Genomic DNA, 26,874 nt, shown 5'->3' with positions numbered 1-26,874 from the left:
TTAATATTAAACATTATTAATATTGAATGTTGAAATAGACAAAAGTTAGTATTGAATGTCTCTTGGAGGTGGAATTTAAGGGTAAATAGTCACAAAGAGCCTGCATTATTTTTGTAATAAAAGTATTTTTTAAGTATCAGAATTTATCCTGTTATAGCCACTTCTTACACAGACTGGTAGAATGATTATCCCTAAAAGAGTTAAATTATTTTGCAGGAATTGGACAACATCTCATTGTTTTTCTGAGACTATCAGGTGGATAGCAGGACGGCTTCAATTAGTGCCCTCCCTCGGTGTTTGCTTTTTTAACTGTAAAGATGGTTGCAGTGAAAATTATTTCCACATGGTTGAGATTTAGGTTCTTGATGAGTTTAAATGTGTTTGGGCATGGCTATCATCTTACCAGAAGTTCTCTAAATTATTGCAATTCTAGAACTGAGTCCCTTTTAGAGGTTTTCAAGCATAATCAGTGTTTGAACTTTTGATGACTGTTAGGTCCTCAATGGAAGCATTATAGGAATTTATGCCTCTTTATATTTTAGTGTCATTCATGGGATTCAGTAACCAGTATTCGCCCATAATTCTTTCGCTTTAAATTTTGAGGCTTTCTAGTTGCTTGTCTCCCCGCCCCCCTTTTTTTCTTTTCCACTATTTGTACTTTTTACCATATCGAGTTACCATTCATCACCCATGTATATTTTATTTAAATACCTACACTGTTACCAGTTTTTTTTCAAAATCTTTTTTTTTAAGGTATTCATGCAGAGACTTGTCAAGACTTTTAAAAATAAAATCATTAAGTAGATGTTTTTTCTTTTTCTTTTGTGTTCTTACCTGCCCACTTGGAAACCCTGAGATCTCGTGCATTGGTACCTCACCTAGACTTGCCCACTGTGAACAATAGCCACTGCCTTTCTCATCCTTTGCATTTAAACACTCACTGCTGCTCAGTGTTGCATGAGAAATTGAGACAGACATCCCATAAAGATTTACTCTTTACAGGGTTCAGTAAGTTCAGAGGACATAATATTTGTAAAAAGTTAAAAAATAATATTTGTATCATAGAGGTATCTGCAAGTGTTAGTCACTTTGTAAAATATATTGATTTAAAAAAACAATTTTTAAATTTATTATAAATGAGGGTGATGTGCACATTTCTGATATTTGCTAATAGTTTAACTATTTACTCGTGTTGTGAATAAAGTTGAGAACATAACAGGTCAGAACATAACCCTGTCAGTAACGTGTAATAGTATAATAACATTGTTCCTGTTGTACACGTGAGGAATAGAAAGATTAGGCCTCTGCTCAAGGTCACATAGCTAGTGAGTGGAGGAGTCCGAGTTCAGACCCAGCTCTCAGGCCCCAGAGCGGGGCACTGAATGCCCTTGACCATATATTAGTAATCTTGCTGGGGACAGTGCTCACAAAGCAACCTAGAATAGCTCTTATTTTATTGTTGATATAGTATCTTTTTGTTAATATAAATGTAAACATTTATTTGTGTACTGGATATGGCTCATGTGTTCCAAAAGTTAAAAGGTCATGGTTTTCCTTGTTATTTAGCCAGTTTTTCCCCTCTCCCTGCTGAGAAAACTGATTAAAAAAAGAATGTTTTTATTATCTCAGTATATATGTTGAACATATGAAACCCTGCTCTTTGGAAGTGTATGCTGTATAGCTGAATTACCCTGTATCTGTCTTCCCTGTTATCTACTAACTAGAGGCCCCGAAATTCGTGCACGGGGGGTGGGGGGGTCCCTCAGCCCAGCCTGCACCCTCTCCAATCTGGGACCCCTTGAGGGATGTCTGACTGCCAGTCAGACATTCCTCTCACAATCCAGGACTGCTGGCTTTCAACTGCTCGCCTGCCTGCCTTCCTGATTGCGCCTAACTGCTTCTGCCTGCCAGCCTGATCACCCCCTAACCACTCCCCTGCCAGCCTGATTGATGCCTAACTGCTCCCCTGCCAGCCTGATTGCCCCTAACTGCCCTCCCCTGCAGGCCTGGTCACCCCTAACTGCCCTCTGCTGCAGGCCTGGTCCCCCCCAACTGCTCTCCCCTGCAGGCCTGGGTCCCCCCCCCAACTGCCCTTCCCTGCAGGCCCGGTCGCCCCCAACTTCCCTCCTCTGCCGGCCTGGTCACCCCTAGCTGCCCTCCCCTGCAGGCTTGATCACCCCCAACTTCACTCCCTTACAGGCCTGGTCCCGCCCAACTGTCCTCCCCTGCTGGCCATCTTGTGGTGGCCATCTTGTGTCCACATGGGGGCAGCCATCTTTGACCACATGGGGGCAGCCATCTTGTGTGTTGGAGTGATTGTCAATTTGCATATTACTCTTTTATTAGATAGGATGTTCACTTCACATCTTGTATTGAAAAAGGTGGCACCTGACTCAGTCTTCCTGTAGGTCTCCAAGGTGAAGGCCTTGTCATTATGGCTTGTTTGAGAGTGCAAAATGGGGTGATCTGTTTTAGTTTGTTGATTTTTCTCCTCGACTGGGACCCCCACTCCCATTCTGAAAATGCACATGAATGGCCTCATGTGCTGGAGCGTCTCTAGATGCCAATTCCTAAATTTGGATAAGTCTGACCATAATCTCCCTTCTATCCCCAGCTCTCTTACTCTGCTTCCTATTCTTTGAACTTTGAAGCTCTTCAGTCACTTAACTCACTTTTTTTTGTATTTTTTGTTTTTTGTCCCTCTTCATCCACTTCCCTATGCAGTGTAGAATCCATGGCCCATATGTTCAGCCTCTCTATTTTTGTTTGAGGACATTTATCATGTTTGTTGCTCTTAAATATGTCAGCAAATCCCCAATTCTCCATCAGTTTAACTGCTGGGGGTGCTCAGAACCGCTGGAAAAATTGTTACATAGCCTTATAGATTGGCACCCCTACACATTCATGCTTCCCCCAGTTTTTCAAATGCAGAAAGTACTCCTATGTATTTCTAATTATCTCCCACTTCTGTGGGTGCCTTAAATATTCTCTGTCCTCTTCAGATCATATCCTTTCACCCCTCAGCCCCAGCAGGTAGCACTACTTTCTTCCCAGAGTAAGCAGAAGATACCAGAAGGGAGTTCTACCCACTGCTCTTCCTCCTTGACATGTCTTAAGTCGGTCTTATTAAACCTCTTTCTGAATTTCTTAATTTCTTATCTCAGTGAATGGCATCACTTTCTGACTCAAATTGGAAAGTGTGAGCATTATCCGTGACTTTTCCTTCCCTATACCCCAAACCCAAATCCAGTGGCTTCAGCTTCGTTATCTCTCTAATCAATCGACTTCTCTCCATACTTCTTTTGACTGCCATGGATCTTGCCTCTGTTTTCTTTTGCTTGAAATAATGCAGTACCTTTCCAGTGTTACAGAAAAAATAGTATTCTAACTATTGAAGAAAAAATTATTCAGTGACACTTGTTCAGGAATGGCAAAACAGACTCTATTTAAGGGAGGACATTCTGATGGGTGTAAGGAGCACTTCCATGGGGGGTTGAGGGGAGGTTGGACTCAACTCTGCCTCTTTTTTTTTTTTTAAATTTCTTTATTGATTAAGGTATTACATATGTGTCCTTATTCTCCCATTACCCCCCACCTCCCATTCATGACCCCACCCCCCTGTTGTCTGTGTCCATTGATTAGGCTTATATGCATTCATATAAGTCCTTTGGTTGATCTCTCCCCCTTACCTCACTCTCCCCTACCTTCCCTGAGGTTTGACGTTCTGATTGATGTTTCTCTGTCTCTGAATCTATTTTTGTTCATCAGTTTATGTTGTTCATTATATTCCACAAATGAATGAGATCATGTGATATTTATCTTTCTCTGCCTGGCTTATTTCACTTAACATAATACTCTCCAGTTCCATCCATGCTGTTGCAAATGGTAAGAACTCCTTCTTTTTTACCGCAGCGTGGTATCCCATTGTGTAGATGTACCACAGTTTTTTAATCCACTCATCTGCTGATGGGCACTTAGGCTGTTTCCAAATCTTAGCTATGGTGAATTGTGCTGCTGTGAACATAGGGGTGCATATATCCTTTCTGATTCGTGTTTCTAGTTTCTTGGGATATATTCCTAGAAGTGGGATCACTGGGTCAAATGGGAGTTCCATTTTTAGTTTTTTGAGGAAACTCCATACTGTTCTCCACAGTGGCTGCACCAGTCTGCATTCCCACCAGCAGTGCACGAGGGTTCCTTTTTCTCCGCATCCTCGCCAGCACTTGTCATTTGTTGATTTGTTGATAATAGCCATTCTGACAGGTGTGAGATTGTATCTCATTGTTGTTTTGATTTGCATCTCTCTGATGATTAGTGACTTTGAGCATGTTTTCATATGTCTCTTGGCCTTCCTTCTGTCTTCTTTCGAAAAGTGTCTATTTAGATCAGTTGCCCATTTTTTGATTGGGTTGTTTATCTTCTTTTTGTTAAGCTGCATGAGTTCCCTGTAAATGTTGGAGATTAAACCCTTATCGTTGATATCATTAGCAAATATGTTCTCCCATGCAGTGGGCTTTCTTGTTGTTTTATTGATGGTCTCCTTTGCTGTGTAAAAGCTTTTTATTTTGATGTAGTCCCATTTGTTTCAACTCTGCCTCTTAAAGGACCAGTGGGCACTTATATTCAGGAAACAGATAGAGGTCAGGGGATGGAAAGTTACTCAGGAAACAGCAGAGGTAAGGGGGATTCTTGTTAGACCAACTCAGTAGAATTGCTGAAGGCAGACAGGACATAAACTCCAGGCTGGGTCAGATACAGAGGATTAGGGATTTTCCTTAAAATGACTTAACAGGATTCTTGCTCAGACTGGATTCTACAAGGACAGAGAGGGAAGCCAAAGGTCAGCTCTGAGCCTCATTCAAGTTTGGTCAAAAGAGAGTGTCTTTGTAGGAACTGATGAGCTCCTGAGTGTAATTCTTTAGTGTAGCCTTGGTAGAGGGATTTTGCACCACTGATTATACCCCACAATGCTCTCAGTTTGAGTCAAAAACTTACCTAGACCCTGGAAGGTCTGACTTATTTTTCTCCATCTTTTCCTGTCTTTATTCTTTGCTCCTAGTCTACATTTCAACCATATCCAACTGATTTTAGTTATTTGAATATGCTTGAATTATTCTCATCTCTGGATCTGGGCACTTCTAGCCCAGTACCTAACACATAGTAGACACCTGTTTGATGATTAAGAAAATAAAGGAACAAATTAATGTGTTTTGTAGTAGAAGGCAAGGCATAAAAATCTCTGAATTATATATCCAAATAATTGACTTAGTGAAAAAAGACACTTAAAATTTTTTATTCTATTGAATAATTGGTTGATAATGCAAAGGGCAACTTAGATTTAGAATAATGCCTACTATATTTATAAGACATTCTTAGATGCAGATTTGCATAAAATGAATGGAAAATCATTTGCATTGAAGAAGCCTTTAACATAAAGGTTGGTGCTAAATATCCTTAGATTCAGGTTTGATGCTATTTCATGGATACAATCTTGATTGTTTACTCTGTCTTCTAGAATTCATGAAGAGGTGACTTTACTAATAAATGAGTATGAAACCATTATCACAACTGGATAATGCTAGTACCAATACCCATGCTAGGACCAATTCTTTTTTTTTTTTTTTAACCTTTCAAAATGTTAGTATTTTATAAGCAAACTAGAGGCCTGGGTCCCTCGGCCTGGCCTGCACCCTCTCACAATCTGGGACCCCTCGGGGAATGTTGGACTGCCAGTTTCGGCTTGATCCCCACAGGCCCAATCCCTGCACCAGGCCTCTAGTATGCATATAAGATCTTTGGTTAATCTCTTCCTATCCTCCACCCTCCACCCTTAACTCTGAGATTCATCAGTCTCTTCCATGTTTCCATGCCTGTGCGTTGAGCGTCTGCCCCCTGGTGGTCAGTGCGCATCATAGCTACCGGTCAAAAGGTCGAATGGTTGCTTAGGCTTTTATCTATATATATATATAGGCTATATGTGACTTGCTCTGAACCTGTCTAGCATGGAATATTTTATTTTTGTTTTTACCACTAAGAAATCTGTTATATACATGCAGAGTTAATAAAATTGTGCATAAAAATTATATTTTCAAGGAGCCTGAAATGGGTTGGGAAATGGTAGTGAATATGTACAGAATAAATTTAATTTAACTTGAATAAAAAATGTAAAATTCACATAGTATGACCAGTAAAGATGATGATGTACTAGGGTGGTACTAATACCTAATATTTAATTGTTTATTTTGTGCCAAGAACTTTTCTAAGCTCATTACATTCGTTATCTTGTTTAATTTTACAACCTATCAGTTGTAACTACTGTTATTATCCGATTTCTACAGGTGAGGACACAGATCTAGTGAGATTAAGTAACTTGCCTAGCTAGTGAGTAGCAGAGCTGGGGTTTGAATTCAGGCTATCTGACTCTAGCACATATACTCATTAATGTTTCATCTCTAGCCAAAGTAAACTGGTTGACAAATTGCATGATATATGTACAGGAACAGTTTTCAGTAGTATCTAGTCTTAATTTTATGCTAATATAATTTATGGAGATAATTTCTTGGATAAGATCCTTAATTAGAAGCTGTTTCTCAAGTATATGTAAATTACCTTAATTACTTAATAAAATTCTGGGCACTGTTTGCTTATTTATACATGATTTGGTTTCTGCGAGCTACTGTATTTCTTCCATACCCATCTATTTTAAGGTTGCTGTTTATTTTCCAAATAAGATAACTGTTCCTAAATCCACTTTATAGAGTCCTAAGATTTTATGATATCTCTTATTTGTTATAGCTTCTTCTGTTCTCTTTATCTTTGCCAGTTTATCCTTTAAAAAATTACTATGATATTAGTGAATATTGGGAAAGAGAAGACATAAACCCAAACCCAAGTCTTTGATCTTTCGTGTTCTTTAATGACCTCCACGTCATTTTTCTTTACTCCCTTACCCCTTACATTCTGTAAGCATAAAGTGAGTTACTATTGTTAGGAAGCTTTATTTTTATTCACATAAAAACACGTCCCCTGTTAGAGAGCAAATATGGAAAATATTGGGAGAATGTGAAATAGAATATCTGATTGGAGTGTTCATTTGAATTCAATTGAATTAGTTACTAAAGTATTTAAAGTTAGATTATATGCTATTGGGCATGAGGATAATTGCCTGATGAATTAATTTTCATTAGCATCTGCATTATTTGAAAGATAAATGTTAATATTGAATCTTTAAAAAGGAACTAGTATCAAAGAGTAAATGGCAACAGCATTTGTTGTAATCGGTAAAGCCCTGCATAGTGGTTAGATTGACAATATCTTAATCTTAAATCCTTAAACGATTTCTGTTTCATAATCGACAGCTTTTACTCCAGGAAGTAAAAACAAATGGAATAAGTTTTGTGCATGTTCCACGCAGGGTTCTTTTGGTTACCTGGAGTCAGAGATATATTTAAACTCACTATAGTTAGAGATATATTGTAACCATACAGGTTTTTTTGCCGGCATCCAGGAAAAGCCACACCAGAAAGAGGAAAGCTAGCTCAGAGAACAGCGATCTCTAATCATCTTCCTCATCTCTGATGTATTACTTCTTTGTCAGGTGACACTTGAAGTCATTCATATTTTCTATCTGCATTTGCTTCCATTTTTTTTCCTTTTTCTGTCAATCTGACAGAGTCCATAGTCTGGATCCTTCTAAGCAAGGCTGGTCTATGAAGTTAAGTAGATTAACCAAATGACTGCATTGTGGTGAAATGCATATAGGGACAACTTGAAACAACTTAGAAAAATGACTTTTCATCTACCTCATTGTAACGCATTAATTATTCAGGGGTACATACAAAATGCCTATATGAAAACTATAGCTCTACTATCTCCTATCTAGTATATAAATGGAATATTTATATAATAGTTATTTATCTTCTTAATATTTAAGTGTTTCTGAATCTAATTAAACGCCCAGGTTTGTCAAAGCAGCTGCCAGGGAAGTGTTTTCAAACCCTGAATTTTTCTTGCCTGGAATAGATACTTAGGGGTATCCTCTTGCCATCAGCACTGCATGAGATCAGTTCCACACGCCTAATGATGGCCACCAGGTGGCGATCTTAAACATTGTTGAAGATTAGTAGTAGGTGGTGAAAACTGAATTGGTTGCTCAAATTCAGTTTTCATCGTAATAGAATATCTGAACACTATAGTCAGGTATTGTGTTTCTACACATAGCAATGCATGTCTATGTGTAGTAAGAAATAGAACTAACTTCCTTGCCCATCATTATTAAAGGACATTGGTCTTCTCACATTTTTTAAAGAGTTTCAGAAAATTGAGAAAAGGAACTGTTTTAAATTACAGAATTTAAAACATGTTTTCTCTTAGCTAAGAAAATAGTGCACCGACGGCGTCCCCCCTCCCTGTATTTGTCAAATTAAGAGAAGCGTTTATGGGTCCTTTGCTTTATGTCAGCAGCACCATCTACATCGTTAGTAGTTATACCCTCTGTTATGCTTCTGTACTAAAAAAGTGACTTCACATCTGTAAAGGGAACTTAACTGGGCACTACATATGTTTTCTTTCCCCCATATTTACTTTGAATTAACCTTTTTTTCACATTTATTGGGGTGACATTGATTAACAAGATTATATAGGTTTCAAGTGCACATTTCTATCTACATGATCTGCATATAGTACTGTGTGTGCCCAACTCACAAAGTCAGATCATCTTCCGTTACCATATATTTGACTCCTTTTACCCTTTACTACTCCTTGCCCCACTCGCTCCCCTTCTCTCTGGTAATCACCATGTTTGTTTTTCTTGTTTGTTCATTTGTTGCTTTCAGTTTTATATCCCACATATGAGTGAAATTATATGGTTCTTTACTTTTTCTGTCTTATTTCACTTAGCATGATATGCTCAAGGTACATCCATATGCTTTCTTACTAATTTTAATACTTGTACAATTCTCCACCTAACTTACATTTCTAGACCACCCCGCCCTTTGGCTGATCGAAATTTACAGTTGGTCTTTAATATCTTTGGAGAAGCATGATCTTTGTTGAAACATAGACTGACCTATATATTCTTCTGTACTTTGTTATGTTTATATAAACATATATTTTCAAATAATGTTTTATCTTTTGTAAAGTATAAAAGTGTGATCATAAACTGTAAAGCTTGATTTTTAGAATTTTATTTGAATACTAGAGGCCCGGTGCATGAAAATTCATGCACAGGGGCGGGGGGGGGAGTCCCTCAGCTCGGCCTGCCCCCTCTCACAGTCTGGGAGCCTCAGGGGTGGGAGGCGACCTGGCGATCAGGGGAAGGCGATGCCCGTCACACCTCTGCTGCTGCCACTGCTGGCAGTGCAAGCCTCGGCTGGCTCTGGTTACCTGAGCCTCGGGCGGCCCTGGGCGGCTGGGCAGCCGCCATCCAAGGCTTGCCTGCACCTTGAGCTGGCCCTGGGTGACCGGTCAGCCACCATCTGAGGCTTGCCTGTGCCTTTGGGCCGGCCCTGGGTCGCTGGGGGGCTGAGGGGACTGGGGGACTCCGGAGGAAGGTGCGTGGCCCGGCAGAGCTGAGGGGACTGGGCGCCACCATCTTGGAGAGCAGGGCAGTCAATTAGCATATTCCCTCCTGATTGGCTGTGGACACCACCATCTTTGAGGGTGGGGCAGTCAATTAGCATATTCCCTCATTGGCTGTGGGTGTGGCCATCTTTGAGGGCGGGGCAGTTAATTAGCATATTCCCTCCTTATTGGATGTGGGTGCCACCATCTTTGAGGGCAGGGCAGTCAATTAGCATATTCCCTTCTTATTGGCTATGGGCGCCGCCATCTTTGCAATGGTGTGAGGGTCAATTAGCATACTCCCTCTTTATTAGATAGGATTGGCTTAGTAGTGCCTAGGACAGGGGTGGGCAAACTTTTTGACTCGAGGGCCACAATGGGTTCTTAAACTGGACCGGAGGGCCGGAACAAAAGCATGGATGGAGTGTTTGTGTGAACTAATATAAATTCAAAGTAAAGGAGCGGAGGGGAGAGCAAGAGAACCCTCCGCTCTTTCGGCTCTGTGGGCCGGATAGAACAGCCGAACGGGCCGGATCCGGCCCGAGGGCCGTAGTTTGCCCACGGCTGGCCTAGGATAATGTCACAACAGATAAAATTTTGGAGAAATGGATGTTTTGTATTTTGATGAAGAATAACGTTTCTTTTTTCCCATTTGGGAAATTAAAAATTTGTATGCACCTAATTCCTTTTTTTCTCCTGGGGACTCTTAACCTTCTTTCCCTCCTTTTTCCCTTTCTTCTTTCCCTTCCTTTTTTTTTCTATCTAAATCCCTCTTCTCAGGGTTTTTATAATCCAGTGGGAGTGAGACATATGCATGACCAGGAGGTTAAACTCTTAAATACTAGTGGGAGTGGGGGGTGCTAAGATTTTCTACGGGAGGTAAGCGTCAGGAGGTCATTGTAGAATTTGGCATTGAACTTGATTATTTGCAGATGTCCTTTATTCTGGGCTTGATGCATTGAGAATTTTTAAAATCATTGAAAAATATGTCTTTTCTATTTGTTTCTTCAGATTTATGTTTATTTGCCAAGTATAAATTATAGAAAGTCTGAAGGTTTAAAAATATGATTAATAATTATATGTTTTATTGTAACTGTTGATATCATTGGGGTTTCTAATTCGAATTTGAAGGCTGTGTCGTGTCTTTGACCTGGTATCTACTGTCTCATAAAGCAGTGGAAGATTAACACAAAGTATTTTTTCTGTTTAATACATTATTTCAGTTTTAAATTTCTTATGTTGTTATTTTTCTGTTGCATTTCATCGGTGAATTCTACAGGATTAGCTGGTAGTAAGACTTTATTTTTGGGATATAGATAATTTCTGTAGAAAGTACATTGACTTGCTTTGTTAAAATACAGACTAAAGGTTTCAGGAAGCAAATTTGTATATTCAAAGATACATTTTTAGTTTAATGTAGATTATTTATATGAATTTGGTAGACATTTTATTCATTCATGTTCAGTTAGAATTTTGTTTTAATTAACTATAGTTGGAAATTGTTTTTTCTTGAATTAGTTGAAATAGTTTTAGACCAGTGGGTTTCAGTATAACAATGTATAAAACATTCATTTGAAATGGTTTCAGATTCCACCTTGCAAACCTTTAAGAAATGACTGTTGATTTTGGTGAAGTTTCAAAGAGTAATAGTCACAGTTATCTGAAAAGAGTATTAAAACATCCTTCCCTTTTTTCAACAGAGTATTTGTGTGAACCTAATTTTTTTTTTTTATATATATATAACTCAACCAAATAACAAATCACGTGAGATTGGTTACAGAAGTAGATATAAGAATCCAATTGTCTTCTATTAAGTCAGATATTAGAAATTTGGAAAAATGTTGAAGTCATTCTTCTCACTAAATGTTTTTGTTTTTGAAAAATGGTTATTTTCATTACAATGTTATTTATGTTATTATGTAATGGCTATATTATTTTAAAAATGAATTTAAATATTTTGAAGTTTTCTCAGTTTTACTTTCAATAGGGTAAATATAGGTGTTAAACTGGTATAAACAAAGGCCCTTTGAGGGTCTTCAATAATTATCTTAAAAAGTGTAAAGAGATATTGAGTTAAAAAGTTGGAGGGGTGCCTTTTTCCCTTTCAGCTTGTATCCATCTGAATACTTGACTTTTGGTTTAAATGATTATTATAAACCATAATACGATTTATTAGTTCTGTTATTAATATAGTTACAATAAATTGGTATAATTTTAGTAATGATAAAAGAGACAAAACTCTTCAGATGAAAACATCTTTGGATCTTTCCTGAAATTGAAATTAAGTGAAAGGGCTAGCTTTAGTGGACTATGTTGTTGAAAATATATATTCTAAGTTATACACTTATACACACACACTATGGCCCATTCATCCACACATCCTTAGGGTGTGCTGTCTTTTGAACTGATGGTTCAGAAAGGTTTATGTGTGTGCTACTTTCCAATTCTCTTATGCTGTGACTCCATTTAAGTTGTAGTTATTAGCTTGGAAGATTAGGTAACTTAGAAGACAGCGATTGGCTGTACCATAAAAGCAACTTAGAAGAGTTCATCTGTGCAAAGCACAGTGACCTAAATCAGATACGTACTCAATGTCCGTGGAATCTTCAAGGGACTTACTGAATTACATTATCAAAAACAAGGCATTTATATATTACTATGGAAAAATTTCGCCTGGAGAAGTTACCTGTATGTACCTAGTTATGATCTTGTGTTTTATTTACAAACAAGTTTGACTCTTACAGAGTTTAATAGTGAAGCTTGAAGAAATGTCAGGCTTATTAGCACTGGCTTAGAATAGTATCATCCTCTGTGTCCTTGGCTGTGGAAGTCATCTGCTGAAAAGAGTAAATCCTCGTATAAAGTTAGCAAAGTTTGTAGCATCTTTATTATGCTATAAAATTAGGTTTTTGATTAATTAATATTATTTGAAGGAGGCTTTAAAAATCCTATTTGGCTAAGATACTAGGAAAGAAATCACTCTGTCTTAATAGCTAAGTGTGTTTTGAAGCTAAATTGAAGTATTCTGTAACTAAAATTGCTCTACATGTTAATTTATGGGAGGTGTTACTTTTGAGTTACAGCTATATGTCTTACATAATGAAGAAATTAATTGATAGGGATCTTCTGCTGCTGTTTTAATAGATTTTTTAAAACCTTAAATGTCTTAAAGGATATTAGACTAGGTTTATGAGTATATCGTTAAATACACTTTTAACACCCCCCCCCCCCAAATATTCCTTTAGAATGCTAAAGTATCATTTTTTTGGTACATTTTACTAAGAAAATACAAATTGTAGACTTTGCTTTTCCAGGCAGGATAAATGACTGTGTGAAGAATTAGTAAAATGCACTATGTTGATATAAAATTTGATTCAGGAGTAGAACAAAATTTGTTTGATTTTGCTAGGAATTCTCACTTGTGAATTGAATTTTGATTTTATTATTTGCTGATGCTGGGCTTTTGTAAAAAAATAAACTGATTTTATTAAATTTAAAAATAGTACCTTTCTATGTTTGGGCTTTAATGTTATTTATAAGGAGTCCTTAAGTGGATCCAGTATAAATTTTTAGCTGAGTGTTTTGTCTTTTGAAACATATTGAACAGTATTTATTAGAGACCTTACTAAGGGCCAGGGCCTCCTTGATGCTGAAGATTCAGTGGTGAGCAAAACAGACATACTTCCTTTCTTGGAACTGACTGTTCAGACTGGGATGCAGTTAAGGAAGTGCTTACATAAATAGGTAATTAAACATTTTAATGAATACTGTAATAAAGTTACTGTGTGTTCTCAGCATGTATTATAGTGACCTTGGTTTATTGTCTAGTGTTAAAGAACCCATGTAACTGGGACTGGATTTTAATTTTAGTTCTTTCACCAACTAAACAGTGTGGTCTTAAGCAAGTCACTTAAGCTGTGAGTGTGCGCGCGCGCGTGCAGGGGCCCACTTATGTACCTGCATATCTGTCTATAGAGAGAGATCTCTGTATACTATATAAAATGAGAAAGCTGAACTGGAAAAGTAGAACCTGTCTACACCTATGAGTTTGTGAGGTCTCATTTATTTATTAGGAATGGAAAGGAGAAATCATTTATATCTGGATTTCTTACCATGGGGAGCCACATCTTACCTGCAAATTAAATTATAAACTGGGCATTTGATTATGTCAGAGTTTTTCATTCACAGATGTATTCTCAATACCTGGAATAATGCTTGGTACATAGTATGCACTCAGTAAATATTTGTTGAATGAATGGATGACTTCCTTAATAGCTAGTCTTTAAGGAAATGAGACTTCTTTTCATGATCCATCGAACTCATGGGGAACAGGGTTATTATCCAGGGGAAGAATAGGCAAACAGACCATATTGCTAAGGGATTTCCTGGTTGTTTCCTCTTGGATTTCAGTAGAAAAATGCAGCAGAACCCTAAAAATACCAAGCTACCAGTAGCCCCGTGCTGGCTGAAGACGGGGAATCTTGACAGGACGCCTATTAGACCTTCTTTTTCTGAAAAACATACTAGATCTTTGTGTGTGTGTTTTTCCCTTTTGTGTGGAGTTCCTGGGCTTTTTTATACATTTCAATGACTAATAAACTTGAGACAGTTTTGTAAGAAAGCCCATTTTGGAAATAGATTTTATCTTCATTTTTGTTAACAAATATACATACTTGATAACCCTAAAATAAGTATTCCTATATGTTTTTTTGGTGAGTGTGTGTGTGTACTGAGTTAGAACTTGGATACATGCATCTCCTCAGAGAAATAAGTGCAGTAGATCTTTGTGATTTATAGTTTCAGGTAGAACCCTGCTGAGGCTTTCCATTGTCCACGACTCTGTGTCTTGTGATGAAGCATGTGACAGTAAAGCGTGTCACTAACAATACTGGGTATTACTTGCCAGTTTTTATGCCTCGTACCTCTTTGAATTATCTGCTCTTCCATTCTTCAATTCCTTCATTTTTTACCTTTGAAACGTTCTTAACTTTTAAGTTGTCTTTAGTTTTTTTTTATTTTTAAAGTTCTTTTTTTTTTTTAAATATATTTTATTGATATTTCGCAGAGAGGAAGGGAGAGGGATAGAAAGCTAGAAACATCGATGAGAGAGAAACATCGATCAGCTGCCTCCTGCACACCTCCCACTGGGGATGTGCCCGCAACCAAGGTACATGCCCTTGACCGGAATCGAACCCGGGACCTTTCAGTCCGCAGGCCGACGCTCTATCCACTGAGCCAAACCGGTTTCGGCAGTTGTCTTTAGTTTTAACCATGGTATTTAAAAAATTTTTCGAAAGCGTTTCGTCCCAGTGTCTGAGGGAATCACACGATTGCCGAAAGTTAAAATTGGCAGTAATTTCCCATACACCTTTTACATCTCTTCAGCTTACTTTAGAGTTAATGTGTGGATCCAAAAACGGCAAGTGAGTTCTTTAGAAACTATTCATATCTATCTTTGGCTTTTCATTTCAGCAAACAGTAGTCACTGATGATTTCTCCCATTAACTGGATTAGAAAAGAGTATTTGCCTTACTCTTAAGCTTTTTACCCATCAATTTAAAGCTTTCTAATATTTAAGTTCAACTCTTGGTGGTTGGTGGGGACTGGGTTGGGAATTGGGGTTATTTGGAGGAAACTTATATTTTGGGGAGACTACATTGTTATGTGTATATACTTTGATAGACTTCCCTTAGGCATCTTGGGTAAAATATACTAACCTACAAATCAACTTTTAGAACACTAATTATATATTTGGGGTTGTTTGTATTAGTGAAAGTATGTAGTAACTTTACAGTATTTTCTGGTGAATTAGAACGTACATTTTATTTTCTGAAGGGTTGAAGCAGTGTAAATGAGGTGGGAGTGGTCCCAAGAAGACCATGAAGCAGCCTCAAAGAGAAATTTAAATAGGTGGGACTTAAGTCTGTAACATAATCCAAGGATATGTTCAAACTTTGGTGTGCACCAAAATCACGTAGAGAGGTTATTAGAAATGCAGATGGTTGAGTTCCACCTTAACCCCTGAACCAGCATCTCTTGTGCCAGACAACGGAAGCTGAGTTTTAACAAGCTCTCTAGGTGTGTCTAAATTTAATAAATCATAAAATCTCTTAAAGTAATACAGTTTTAAGTCCGTATGAAAGTTAGTTGCCGCATCTTGGCATTCCATCCTAGATGGTTATGTGTGTATTTCCTATGGCTAATTCTCTTACACAATCACAATGCTGGTTGGGGATACATTTTAAGTCTTCATATCAGTTTTACTTAGGTAATTAATGGGTATTTTTTTATACTTATAAGACTTTGCTGATCTAGATTTAAAGTTATATGGTTGATGAGAAAACATTCTTATAGAAACATGGAATAACTTTTTTATTCAGATTCAATAAAAGTGTGGGCATTGTCTGTGGGTTCTGTACTTAGTACTTGACACTTTCACATAGTATCTCATCCCACAGTTCTTTCAGGTGGTGTTAGTGTTAGACTCTTATTTGTAGTTGAGACCAAGAGAAATGGGTGAGGTGGCTTTTAAAAGATTTCATATTTAAGTCTACCTCTGTATTTACTTGGTTAAAAGAAATCAAAGCACTATAAAAAATAACAAATCAGGAGTCTACCTCTACTGCCACAAGTCTAGTTTTACTGTTTTTTTAATGTCCTTCCATTGTTTCATTATGCAAATTGAAATATCCCTATTCTGGGGACTTCCTTCCATAAAAAGTAGCATGCTTTTCTATTTGTGGTTCTCTACATTGTGTGTATTTCATTTTGTAATGGTTCACAGATATTTTTTAATGCCAGTTCATGGGGAGGGTCCTTGTTTTGTTCAGTAGCTTGGTATTCCATTGGGTAGTCATTTCCTCTATTAAGGGGTCCTTGGATTGCTCCCAGTCTTTCCCTGGTACAAGCTGCAGTAAATAACCTTGTACGTGTGCTGTTTCACATACAGAGAATTTAAACTTTATTTATGATCACCTCTGGATAACTCTCTAATCTGTTGTCTTCTTTGTTATAGAGCAATTGTATCTGAATAATTACCTGATTTTTTAAAGTAGAAATTTAAAAAATAATTTGGTTAAGATAAGAGTGATCAATCTTGCATTGATATACTTTAGGTGCCTTTTCATTCTTTCATGCATTTGAGTTTTCCCAGTGCCTTGGTTTTGTTTTATTTTATAACCATTCACTGGGTCAAAATATTTTGATGTCAAGGGTTGCTCTTTGCTGTCGCTATTTTTAGTTTTCCACTATATTCCTGGAGTTAAAAAATGAGGTAGTTTTTTTTTCTAGATGGAGATTTAAAAATAACTGGCCTATTAGGTTAAGTTTGAATTTATTCTTTTAAAAACATTAAAAGTAAAAACGTTACAAAAAAAATTAAATACTGCATGATTGCCTATCTGATATTTCCTACTGCTTTCCTAATCATCAGAGTGACAGCAGTTTGATATTTAAGCCTTCCAAATGTTTTATATTATCTATAATTTTGTTTATAATACTTTTAAAAACCAAAAATATACTCTGTGTAGTATATGAACATACTCTATATTTAGAAATATGGCTCAAAGTATTCTACTAAATGATAGTATTTAACATGCAGTATATTTGTTTCAGAAATGTCTTGTCCCCTTGAAATATCCGTGGTTTCATTCTAAGAGATCTTCAATATAAAGTGTTATGCACCCTGCATGCTTTGTTGAATTACTTGTAAAATGTCAAGATACCCAATTTGTGTGGCCTACTTAGTATTTGCATTTATAGCAGACTGCCTTTCTGATTCATATTTGACAGTCATGGAAGAGTGGGGTAAAATGCTTAAGAGAAGGGAGAAATGCAGATGCTTCTCCCCTTCCCGCTTTTTTACAGTGTTGTAATTTTTTTTGTAAATTTCAGAGAGGAAAGGAGAGGGAGAGAGAGATCGAAACATCAGTGATGAGAGAGAATCACTGGCCCTAACCGGTTTGGCTCAGTGGCTAGAGCAGGGGTGGGCAAACTTTTTGACTCGAGGGCCACAATGGGTTCTTAAACTGGACCGGAGGGCCGGAACTAAAGCATGGATGGAGTGTTTGTGTGAACTAATATAAATTCAAAGTAAACATCATTACATAAAAGGGTACGGTTTTTTTTTTTATTTCAATAGTTTTATTCATTTCAAACATTTTAACAAGAAGAATGTAAACACTAATTATTATAATTTGAAACTTCAAAAAATGGAGGAATCATAGCACAATAACATACCTTATATTGAAGATGGCAAAGGCAAAATAAAATTGCCTAACGAAAGGTACAAAAGCCTTTCAAATTAAATTTAAATATAATAAAATAATTTAAAACTAAAACAAATAGAAAAGAACAAAATGTGTAAACAGTAAATTAACATTTTCTTTAGTGCAACTTCCAAATTATGCCCGGGACGTAGATGTAGATGGCAATGTAGACTGGGTTGAAAGGTTTTTGGTCTTTAAAACATCAACTTCGGTGGGAACAGTGTTGTTGGTCTCCTTTTTAGCTAATGCTCTGATACTGTGCTCTCCAGGGGCGTGTCTACGCATTCCCAGCGTGTTGTCGGGGGACGCGTGCGTCTGCGGGCATTACAAGGAGCCTCTGGAAGATTGAGAGGTTGTTCCTTCTACTGAATGGGCAGATTTATATCCGCCCACTCAGAAGAAGGAGCTGCGGCTGTGTTTCCCGACGTTGCCATGTTAACACTGCTGCTGGTGAAGGAGCGGAGGGGAGAGCAAGAGAACCCTCCGCTCTTTCGGCTCTGCGGGCCGGTTAGAACAGCCCAAAGGGCCGGATCCGGCCCGCGGGCCGTAGTTTGCCCATGGCTGGGATAGAGCGTTGGCCTGCGGACTGAAGGGTCCCAGGTTCAATTCCGGTCATGGGCATGTACCTTGGTTGCGGGCACATCCCCAATAGGGGGTGTGCAGGAGGCAGCTGATCGATGTTTCTCTCTCATTGATGTTTCTAACTCTCTATCTCTCTCCCTTCCTCTCTGTAAAAATTAATAAAATATATTAAAAAAAAAAAAAAAAAGGAATCACTGATCTGCTGCCTCCTGCATGCCCCATACTGGGGATCGATCCTGCAACCTAGGCATGTGCCCTTGATCAGTATTGAACCCGGGACCCTTCAGTCTGCAGGCTGACGCTCTAGCCCAGGTGTCCTCAAACTTTTTAAACAGGGGGCCAGTTCACTGTCCCTCAGACCGTTGGAGGGCTGGACTATAGTTAAAAAAAAAACTATGAACAAATTCCTATGCGCACTGTGGGCCCGGGATGAGTCGGCTGCTAAGCAGGACAGGCAGCGGCACCCGGCTGGCCGGATAAATGTCCTCGGCAGGCCGCATGTGGCCCGCGGGCTGTAGTTTGAGGATGCCTGCACGGTAGCCACGGAGCCAAGCTGGCTAGGGCTAAAATTTTATATACACTGAGTGGCCAGATTATTATGATCTCTGAATGCATAATAATGTGGCCACTCAGTGTGTGTATATATATGTATGTGTGTGTGTGTGTGTGTGTGTGTATGTGTGTATGGGGCCCGGTGCATGAATTCGTGCATGGGTGGGGTCCAGCCAGCCTGGCCAGGGAGAGGGGTCATGGGTGGTTGGCCAGCCTGCCAGCTGGTCGAACTCCTGGTTGAGGGGACAATTTGCATATTAGCCTTTTATTATATAGGATATACACTGAGTGGCCAGATTATTATGCATTCAGAGATCATAATAATCTGGCCACTCAGTGTATATATATATATATGTGTGTGTGTGTGTGTGTGTGTGTGTGTGTGTGTGTGTACATATATATATAATTTTTCATTTTATTTTTTCCATCATCATTTATCCCTTCTATGCCCTCTTCTACCTCCACCGCCTGCCTGCAATCACCACACTTTTATCCATGTCCATGAATTCTCTCTCTTTTTGAAAATTTCCCCACCTCCAACCCCCATCAGAGCTATCTGCCTGCTCTCTAGGAGTCTGTCTCTATTTTGCTTGGTAGTTCCGTTCATTAAATTCCACATATTAGTGAAATCATATGGTACTTGTCTTTCTCTGTTTGGCTTATTTCACTTAGAATGGAGATATTTTCTCCCGGCCCGATTTTGTTTGTTCTACAAGTTACACATGGAAACATTCTTATTGGAAACCGAACAATAACAGTATAGTGGTAGTCTCTCTTGGCTTTCAGTTGAATGACTTACTTAAGACTTTACAGACAGTGTCTAGTGGGAGCAGGCTGGAAGACCATGAGAGGATGTATATCCTTTTTATTTTAATATTCCACTTCTTATATGTATTAAGTATTTTTTTTAATGATAGATGTTTAGAGTGTTCGTTGTAAATAAGTAAATATTGTGAGATGGCTCAATTTAAGCTATTTTTGAGTGTTAACTGATCAGTGTTGTCTGTACATCTAAGCCTATAAGTATATCTGCATAGAAATAAAAGGTTTTGTTGTTGTTTAGGGGTGAGAGATTAAGTACATTGTTTTGCATCCTATCTTGGTAATTGTTCTTGCCCGAAAATTTAGAATGGGAGCAGTTAATCCCTTTAAAAATACACAGCATGCTGCCTCTTGGGACAATACAACCTCTGACTTTTTGTACCTGTGCATGTTTAGGGGCTAAATGGAAGAACGCTAAGGAAAGTTTTTAGAGTATGACATACTTAGTCAATGGTAATTATTAATTATCCATTCTTGTACTTTTCTGTGGGTTTTTTGTTTGTTTCCTATCTTAGCCTTTCCTCCTTCCTAAGGGCATAGGATTGCTATAAGGCAATTTGATTAACCCACATACCTTTGTCTGTCTTTATATGAAAATGTCACATGGTCTACACAGTCTGCTTCCTACTTCCATGGAGCCATAGCAAGTCCTTTTCCTTCTCTGCGTTTCCTATATTAAGTTGAGTACCAGTCCTTTTGAGTCATATACAAGTACCACTTGATATCCAAATGTATTTGATTCTATAGTTTGGATATGTAACCTTCAAAAAGTAAGTGTGGATATCAAGAGATTTGCATTCCCTAATATACTGAGTCTGGTTCTGAGTTTCAGGTAGCAAATAGTGAGAGTTTGGATAGCAGGGAATTTATTTAAAGTAATCAGAGACTCAAACATTTTTTATTATTATATGTTTATTTCTAGTCTGCAGAGGCAAGATTTTTTAAAGGAAAGAAATGGGGAAAAAATACAGAGGCAAAGAAGCATTGAACAGACTGTCAAACTACAGCGGGAAGGCAGGGGAGGTTGCGGGGGAGGGCTGTAAGAGATCAACCGAAGGAATTGTACGCATGCATATAAGCATAACCAATGGATACAAGACACGGGGGCGGGGGGCAGGTAAAGGCATGTACTGGGGGTTAGGGGAGGCCGGGGGGAGGTCAATGGGGAAAAAAGAAAAGGAGACATATGTACTGCTATTTGTAATACTTCAAGCAATAAAAAAAAAAGAAAAGAAAAAAAAGAATCAGAATGATTCAGTTCCTGAGTTTAAAGATAGGAGAATGGATACTGAGAGTTTAGATAGCAAGGAACAATTGTATATGAATCTAGTCTGTATACACTGAAAAAAGCTATACACAGAAGTACAATACTTTAGACCCAAAGTTGGAAGAGACCTTAAAAGATCATTTACTCAGCCTCCTGTTTGATTCTTTCTAAAACAAACTGGTTCTCCAGTGTGTGGACATTGAGAGTGGTAAGAAGCTGACTGTGCTATGTATCACTTTGGTCTCTTTTAAGTGCTAAGGAGATGCTGGACAATAAGAGAAACCACAAAGAAAATGGGAATGGTTGAAAGTTTGTTTTGTTAAATTAAAGAAATACTATAATTGGATGGACGAAAAAGTAGCTTCATTCTAGAAGAATGATGTTCAATGGAGAATTAACTGTGTTGTAATTAATGTTAATATTATTTAATTCTATCATCTCTAGTCATCTCTGTTGCCTTCTAAAGTACCAATAGAAGCATAAGGACCTTCTAAGAGAAAAAAATTAGACTATTTCTTTTCCTTCTTGAAAGCTGTTTTTTCCCTTTTCCTGCTTTGGAAGGTTTATTGGACTTTGCTTCCACATGAGCCGGAACATTGCCCTGCCCATTTCCTGTTGCCCATCCTTTTGCCCACTGTGAATGAATGGTTTCAGGTCCTCTACTCCTTCCCAAAGCCCTAGCCCCTTGCAACTCATTTCTAGTTCTTCAGCCTCTTCCTGGACCATCCTTTTCCTGCATTCATCTTTGCTGTGATTCTTTGACAGAGGTGTTATGGGACGGGGCCTCTCTGGTGGGAATGGTTTGCTGAATGAGGTTTCACATTCTGGGGTCCTCTGTGTACTGCACACCCAGCATAAACTTCATGTGTTGATCCATATGAAGTTCAGATTGGCCTGCATAATATCAGCCAGCCCTTCCTCAGAACCTTTGTGTATCTTTTAAAAGCGTGCATGTCCTCCTCCAATATGTCTCCCAGTCCTTGTCCACTGTTCTCTGCTTCTGGGACACTGCCCTCTAGTCTTTGTCACATAAAATGGAATAGACTTTCCCAAGGAACTGGCAGTGGTCAGGTGTCCTCCTTGTCAGCCTTGCCCTCCCAGTCTGGGTGCATGTGTTGGGACACCATGTGGAGGAGGTTTGGGCTTCATAACCTGCAAGGTTAAAGGTCAGCAAGTTGAATTTTTTTTTGCCTGGCTCCAGCAGACCCATGCTGGGTAAGGGTCCAGAGCGAACTATAGCTGAAGTTGAAGACCTTGAGGGAAGGGAATTTGTGCATCTGTCTCTATCTGTGGCACAGAATCTTCTGCATAATAATTACATAATAGTTACTGGTGATTATAATGCTCCTTTGAAAGTTAAGTTAGAAGTTGGGAAGGGAAGTTAAACCTGAAATTTTATTATTTTAAAAGTAATCTATACAATATTTTATAATAGATATATTTAGTCTGTTGAGCTGGAGAAGGGAACAAAATTATGAAGGTAGACTTTCACGAGTGTAAAGCTAGAATATCCTAGAGTATTTAATTTTGGCCTGGTTTTTCCTTTGTATCAATAAAAAGTGCTTATAACTTTGATTGGCTCTTGGTTAATTTGTCAGTGGTACTACATGCTAAGTCTGTAGACAAGTTTTTGACAATTTTATGTTTAACTATAATCCAGTCTATTATAGCTCAGTTAAGTGTTTCCCTTTAATCATAGGGCCAAAGTGCAAAGAACAAAAAATAAAACATTCTATATTGATATCTAAGGGTCCCTCTCATCCCAGACTTTCTTTAATTTCTGATCTGGAGGGTCTTTCTGTGGAAGCGAATATATGTACCAGTTACTTAGTAACTTCCATAGAATACCAATTAAAAATCTTTGTTGTCTCAGTTCTTATCATGAGATTTTTGAATGGTCTTCTGTGGATTACGAAGAAAAGACTATAAGCACACTTTACAAAGAATGAACTTAGCTGTAATGAGAATTCAGTCCTTTGATAGGAAGGCAATCTTACATACTTTTTGGCTATCTCCAACAATGCACCCAGTAGTAGGTCCTCACTATGTATTGATTCATGAGCCAATGAAAATAATTTCTTTTTAGGGTCCTGATGAAGAAGCTGTTGTGGATCTTGGCAAAACCAGCTCAACTGTGAACACCAAGTTTGAAAAAGAAGAACTAGAAAGTAAGGCTATTTACAAACACTTACGCTTAGCAGGATAAATTACTAACGAATGTTAGTGTCCTTTGAGTTTTACCTACTATTTGTTGAAGTATTTTTTGTTGTTGTGAGGTAGAGCATACATTGAGAGGGGTGTTCAATTGTATTTTCTTAATATAATTTAAAGATTAATACAGGAAACACTCATGTAAATGCTACCTATATCTGTAAATAGAACATTCCATGATTATATACTCCTTGTTGAAAGTATTGGCATAACATAGGTTATATAACATAAACTTCATTAATGGTTACCATTATTTAACTTGGAAAACTGAAATGCCACAGTTACAAAATCAGTTAATACTTCTATTTTTTTTTTCATTTCTAGCAGGTTGGGTAATTTGTGTTAAGAGCAAACTAGACTACCAGCCTAATAAAAGCCACAATCATCACTAGTTCTCATCTAAATGTTCATTTTATAGGTCTGTTACATCAGCCTTTTAAAATGCTATAATAACCTCAGCGTAGAATTGTGGAGCAAATGAATTATTTGCCAATCTTTCTTCCCCAAGCAGAAAGAAGTGGTTTCTTTTCTTTTTTTAGAATTTTCTTTTGAAATAAATTTAGATTTACGGAAGAGTTGCAAAGACAGTACAGTGTGTTCCTGTGTACCCTTCGCCCAGCTTTTTCTGTTAACATTTTACTTAACCAGCACAAGTTTATGAGAATGAAAGAATTAACACTGGTGTAAGTCTATTAACTAAATTACAGATTTTATTCAGATTTCACCAGTTTTTCCACTGATGTCCTCTTTCTGTTTCAGGATCCATTTGAACAATTTAGGATCCAATAATACATTAAGTTGTTGTGTCTCTTTAGTCTCATCTAATCTGTAACAGTTCTCCGTCTTCCTTGTTTTTCATGACCTTGACTCTTGGAGAGTAGTGGTTAGATACTTTATAGAATGTATGGAAGTTTGGGTTTGTCTAATGTTATCATATGAATAGACCAAGATTACGGATGTTTGGGGAACATACCACAGAAGTGATGAACTCTTCTCAGTGTATCATATCTGTGGACATAGGATATCAACATGACTTCTTGTTGGTGATGTTAACTTTGAACACTTGGTTAAGGTGGTGTTCATGGCAAATGTTTTGGTAGACTTACCTTTGGGTCTTTTTGAGGACACATTGTTAAGTTAAACTCTTCCGTGAAAACTGGTGTCACTTGGGGTCATTAAGGACATGGAAAGAGACGCAAGTGTTCTCCACATTTACCTTCTGAAATGGGAAAAACAACACCCTGTCTCTTAAATTCAACTTTTAAAGTCTAGGGCTTCTAGAAAGAACCTGTTACCTAGAAGGTTATGGTTAGATTCTGTGAATTGCAGGGACTACAGACATTAAGATTTTTAGCAGTAATGTTATTAATTTAAATGTATGGTGATACATTTAAATGCATGGTGATACATTTAACCCATCATTTACCATTTAATGTCACACCTCAAATATTTGTGACCTAGAATATGAGGAGAGGCATTTTACTATGTTCCTTGGCCTCCCTCGGTTACCCCAAGGCCCCTTAACTTTGTAAATATTTAAATTTCAGTATCAAGTTAGAGAGATTAACTTTATCTCAGAGTTTGACTAAATAGGGCTTTGATGAGAAGTAAGGGTGAAAGAAAAGAGAAAGAAAATTATAACAGAACACTCGGGGGGAAGTAATAAAAACAAAAAAATATCATAAAGCTTTAGCTTTCAATCTTTGGATTCTAGCATGTTTTTATTTATTTTATCTAAATTGCAAACTCATAAATAAATCATTTATTTATTTCTAAATTGCTAACTCATAAAATTTATTTTTGGCTTGGTGCATCAGGGCTTGTGTACGAAAACCCGTTAGTACCAATTGGGATAACAACTTTGTAATTCCCAGTGCGTAGCAATGAGAATCTCTACTTTCCTTTGGTGTTCAGAAGAAGATAGTTTCGCTAAGATAGAATTGTAAGATTACTGAATTTTGTTATAGCTGTGGTTTTTTTCCCCCACTTTTCTTGAGCTATGATTCACCATTTTAAAGTGGATAATTCATTGTTTTTTTAGTATACTCACTATGTTGTGCAACCATCACAACTTTCTAATTCCAGAAGTTTCCCATCATTCCAAAAAGAAGCACTTTATAATTGGTTTTTAAGTTTGGTCTTTTCTGGTGAAATGTTTTCAAATAATTGATATTTAATTTCTACAGTTCTTTAGTACTTACCAAAAACTAGGTAGAGTAGTGGGTACTGGGTGATGTTTGTTTGTTTGTTTGTTTATTTATATGTTTTTATTGATTTCAGAGAGGATGAGAGAGGGAGAGATAGAAACATCAATCAATGATGAGAGAGAATCATTGATTGACTGCCTCCTGTATGCCCCCTACTGGGGATTAAGCCCAGGACCCAGGCATGTGCCCTTGGCTGGAATCGAACCTGGTACTCTTCAGTCCACAGGCTGACACTCTATCCACTGAGCAAAACCAACTAGGGCAGTGGTTCTCAACCTTTTTAATGCCACGACCCTTTAATACAGTTCCTCATGTTGTGGTGACCCCCAACCATAAAATTATTTTCGTTGTTACCTCATAACTGTAATTTTGCTACTGTTAATGAATTGTAATGTAAATATCTGTGTTTTCCGATGGTCTTAGGCTCTACAGCAGCGGTTCTCAACCTATGGGTCGCGATCCACATGTTGAGAACCGCTAGCAGAGTCACCTAAGACCATCGGAAAACACAGATATTTACATTACGATTCATAACAGTAGCAAAATTACAGTTATGAAGTAGCAACGAAAATAATTTTATGGTTGGGGGTCACTACAACATGAGGAACTGTATTAAAGGGTCGCGGCATTAAAAAGGTTAAGAACCACTGAACTAGGGCTAAACAGTTTTATTATGTATTTCAGCATAATGCGTTGTTGTAGGTCTGGTATCTTTATTTAAAAGGTGATTATTTACTTTATTGACATTAACATATTGGCAACCAAAACAAGAAGTCAGAGTGTCACCCTTTTTCAGCCTTAGCTGGGAATGAGTGTCAGGCAAGGCAGTTTTTTTGCTTCTATGTGCATGTTTGTAAATGACTGCGAACTCTCCCATCAGTTTGGGGTTACAAATAACTTTTATCGAATTGGCAGATTTGCAAATACAGAATTCATGAGTAATCAGGATTGACTCTACTTCCAAATCTCATTTAAAGATGAGCTCTTGAATTTCTTGAGGTATTTATTTTCTGACCATCTTATGGAATTTGTTAGGAAAGGAATGACATTTCATATTTCAGCATATTACTTGTTTATATTATTTTTGGTATATGAAAGCAAAAAGCAGCACTATGCCGATGGTTTTTGCCTGTTGCACACTTGTAGTCCATGACCCCTATTCCTCAACACAGCTTAGGTAGGAACCTCATGAAAACTATTTAAGAAATCAAATTAATGCTTCTTAATAGTTGACACAGTGCTGCGAGCTGTCTAGCTCCACGATTCAGTTTTATTTAGTAGACAAGAGCAGAGATTGCCTTTCATAACCAGACTGTTGATCAGAATACAAACTCAGGATATTGCAACATCAGCAGCAGCTTTTTCTGTTCTAAAAGTAGATGATAACCATACTGTTGTATTGCTT

At 37.7% G+C, this 26,874-nt stretch overlaps 1 protein-coding gene across 5 annotated transcripts in view; it reads left to right on the top strand.

Annotated features, from left to right (window-relative positions):
• SLC4A7 (solute carrier family 4 member 7) overlaps nucleotides 1-26,874 on the top strand; it is a 90,709-nt gene that overhangs the window by 13,889 nt on the left and 49,946 nt on the right. For all 5 annotated transcript variants that reach the window (XM_080674054.1, XM_080674053.1, XM_080674055.1 and 2 more), the window contains exon 2: nucleotides 23,138-23,219. In XM_080674054.1, the coding sequence (XP_080530180.1) occupies nucleotides 23,138-23,219 (82 nt within the window). The remainder of the gene's footprint in view (nucleotides 1-23,137; nucleotides 23,220-26,874) is intronic.

Source organism: Plecotus auritus (genome assembly GCF_963455305.1).
Source record: "Plecotus auritus genome assembly, chromosome: 6".
NCBI lineage: Eukaryota > Metazoa > Chordata > Mammalia > Chiroptera > Vespertilionidae > Plecotus > Plecotus auritus.
Note: the sequence above shows the minus strand (reverse complement) of the source record. Positions and strands in the feature narration are given on the sequence as shown.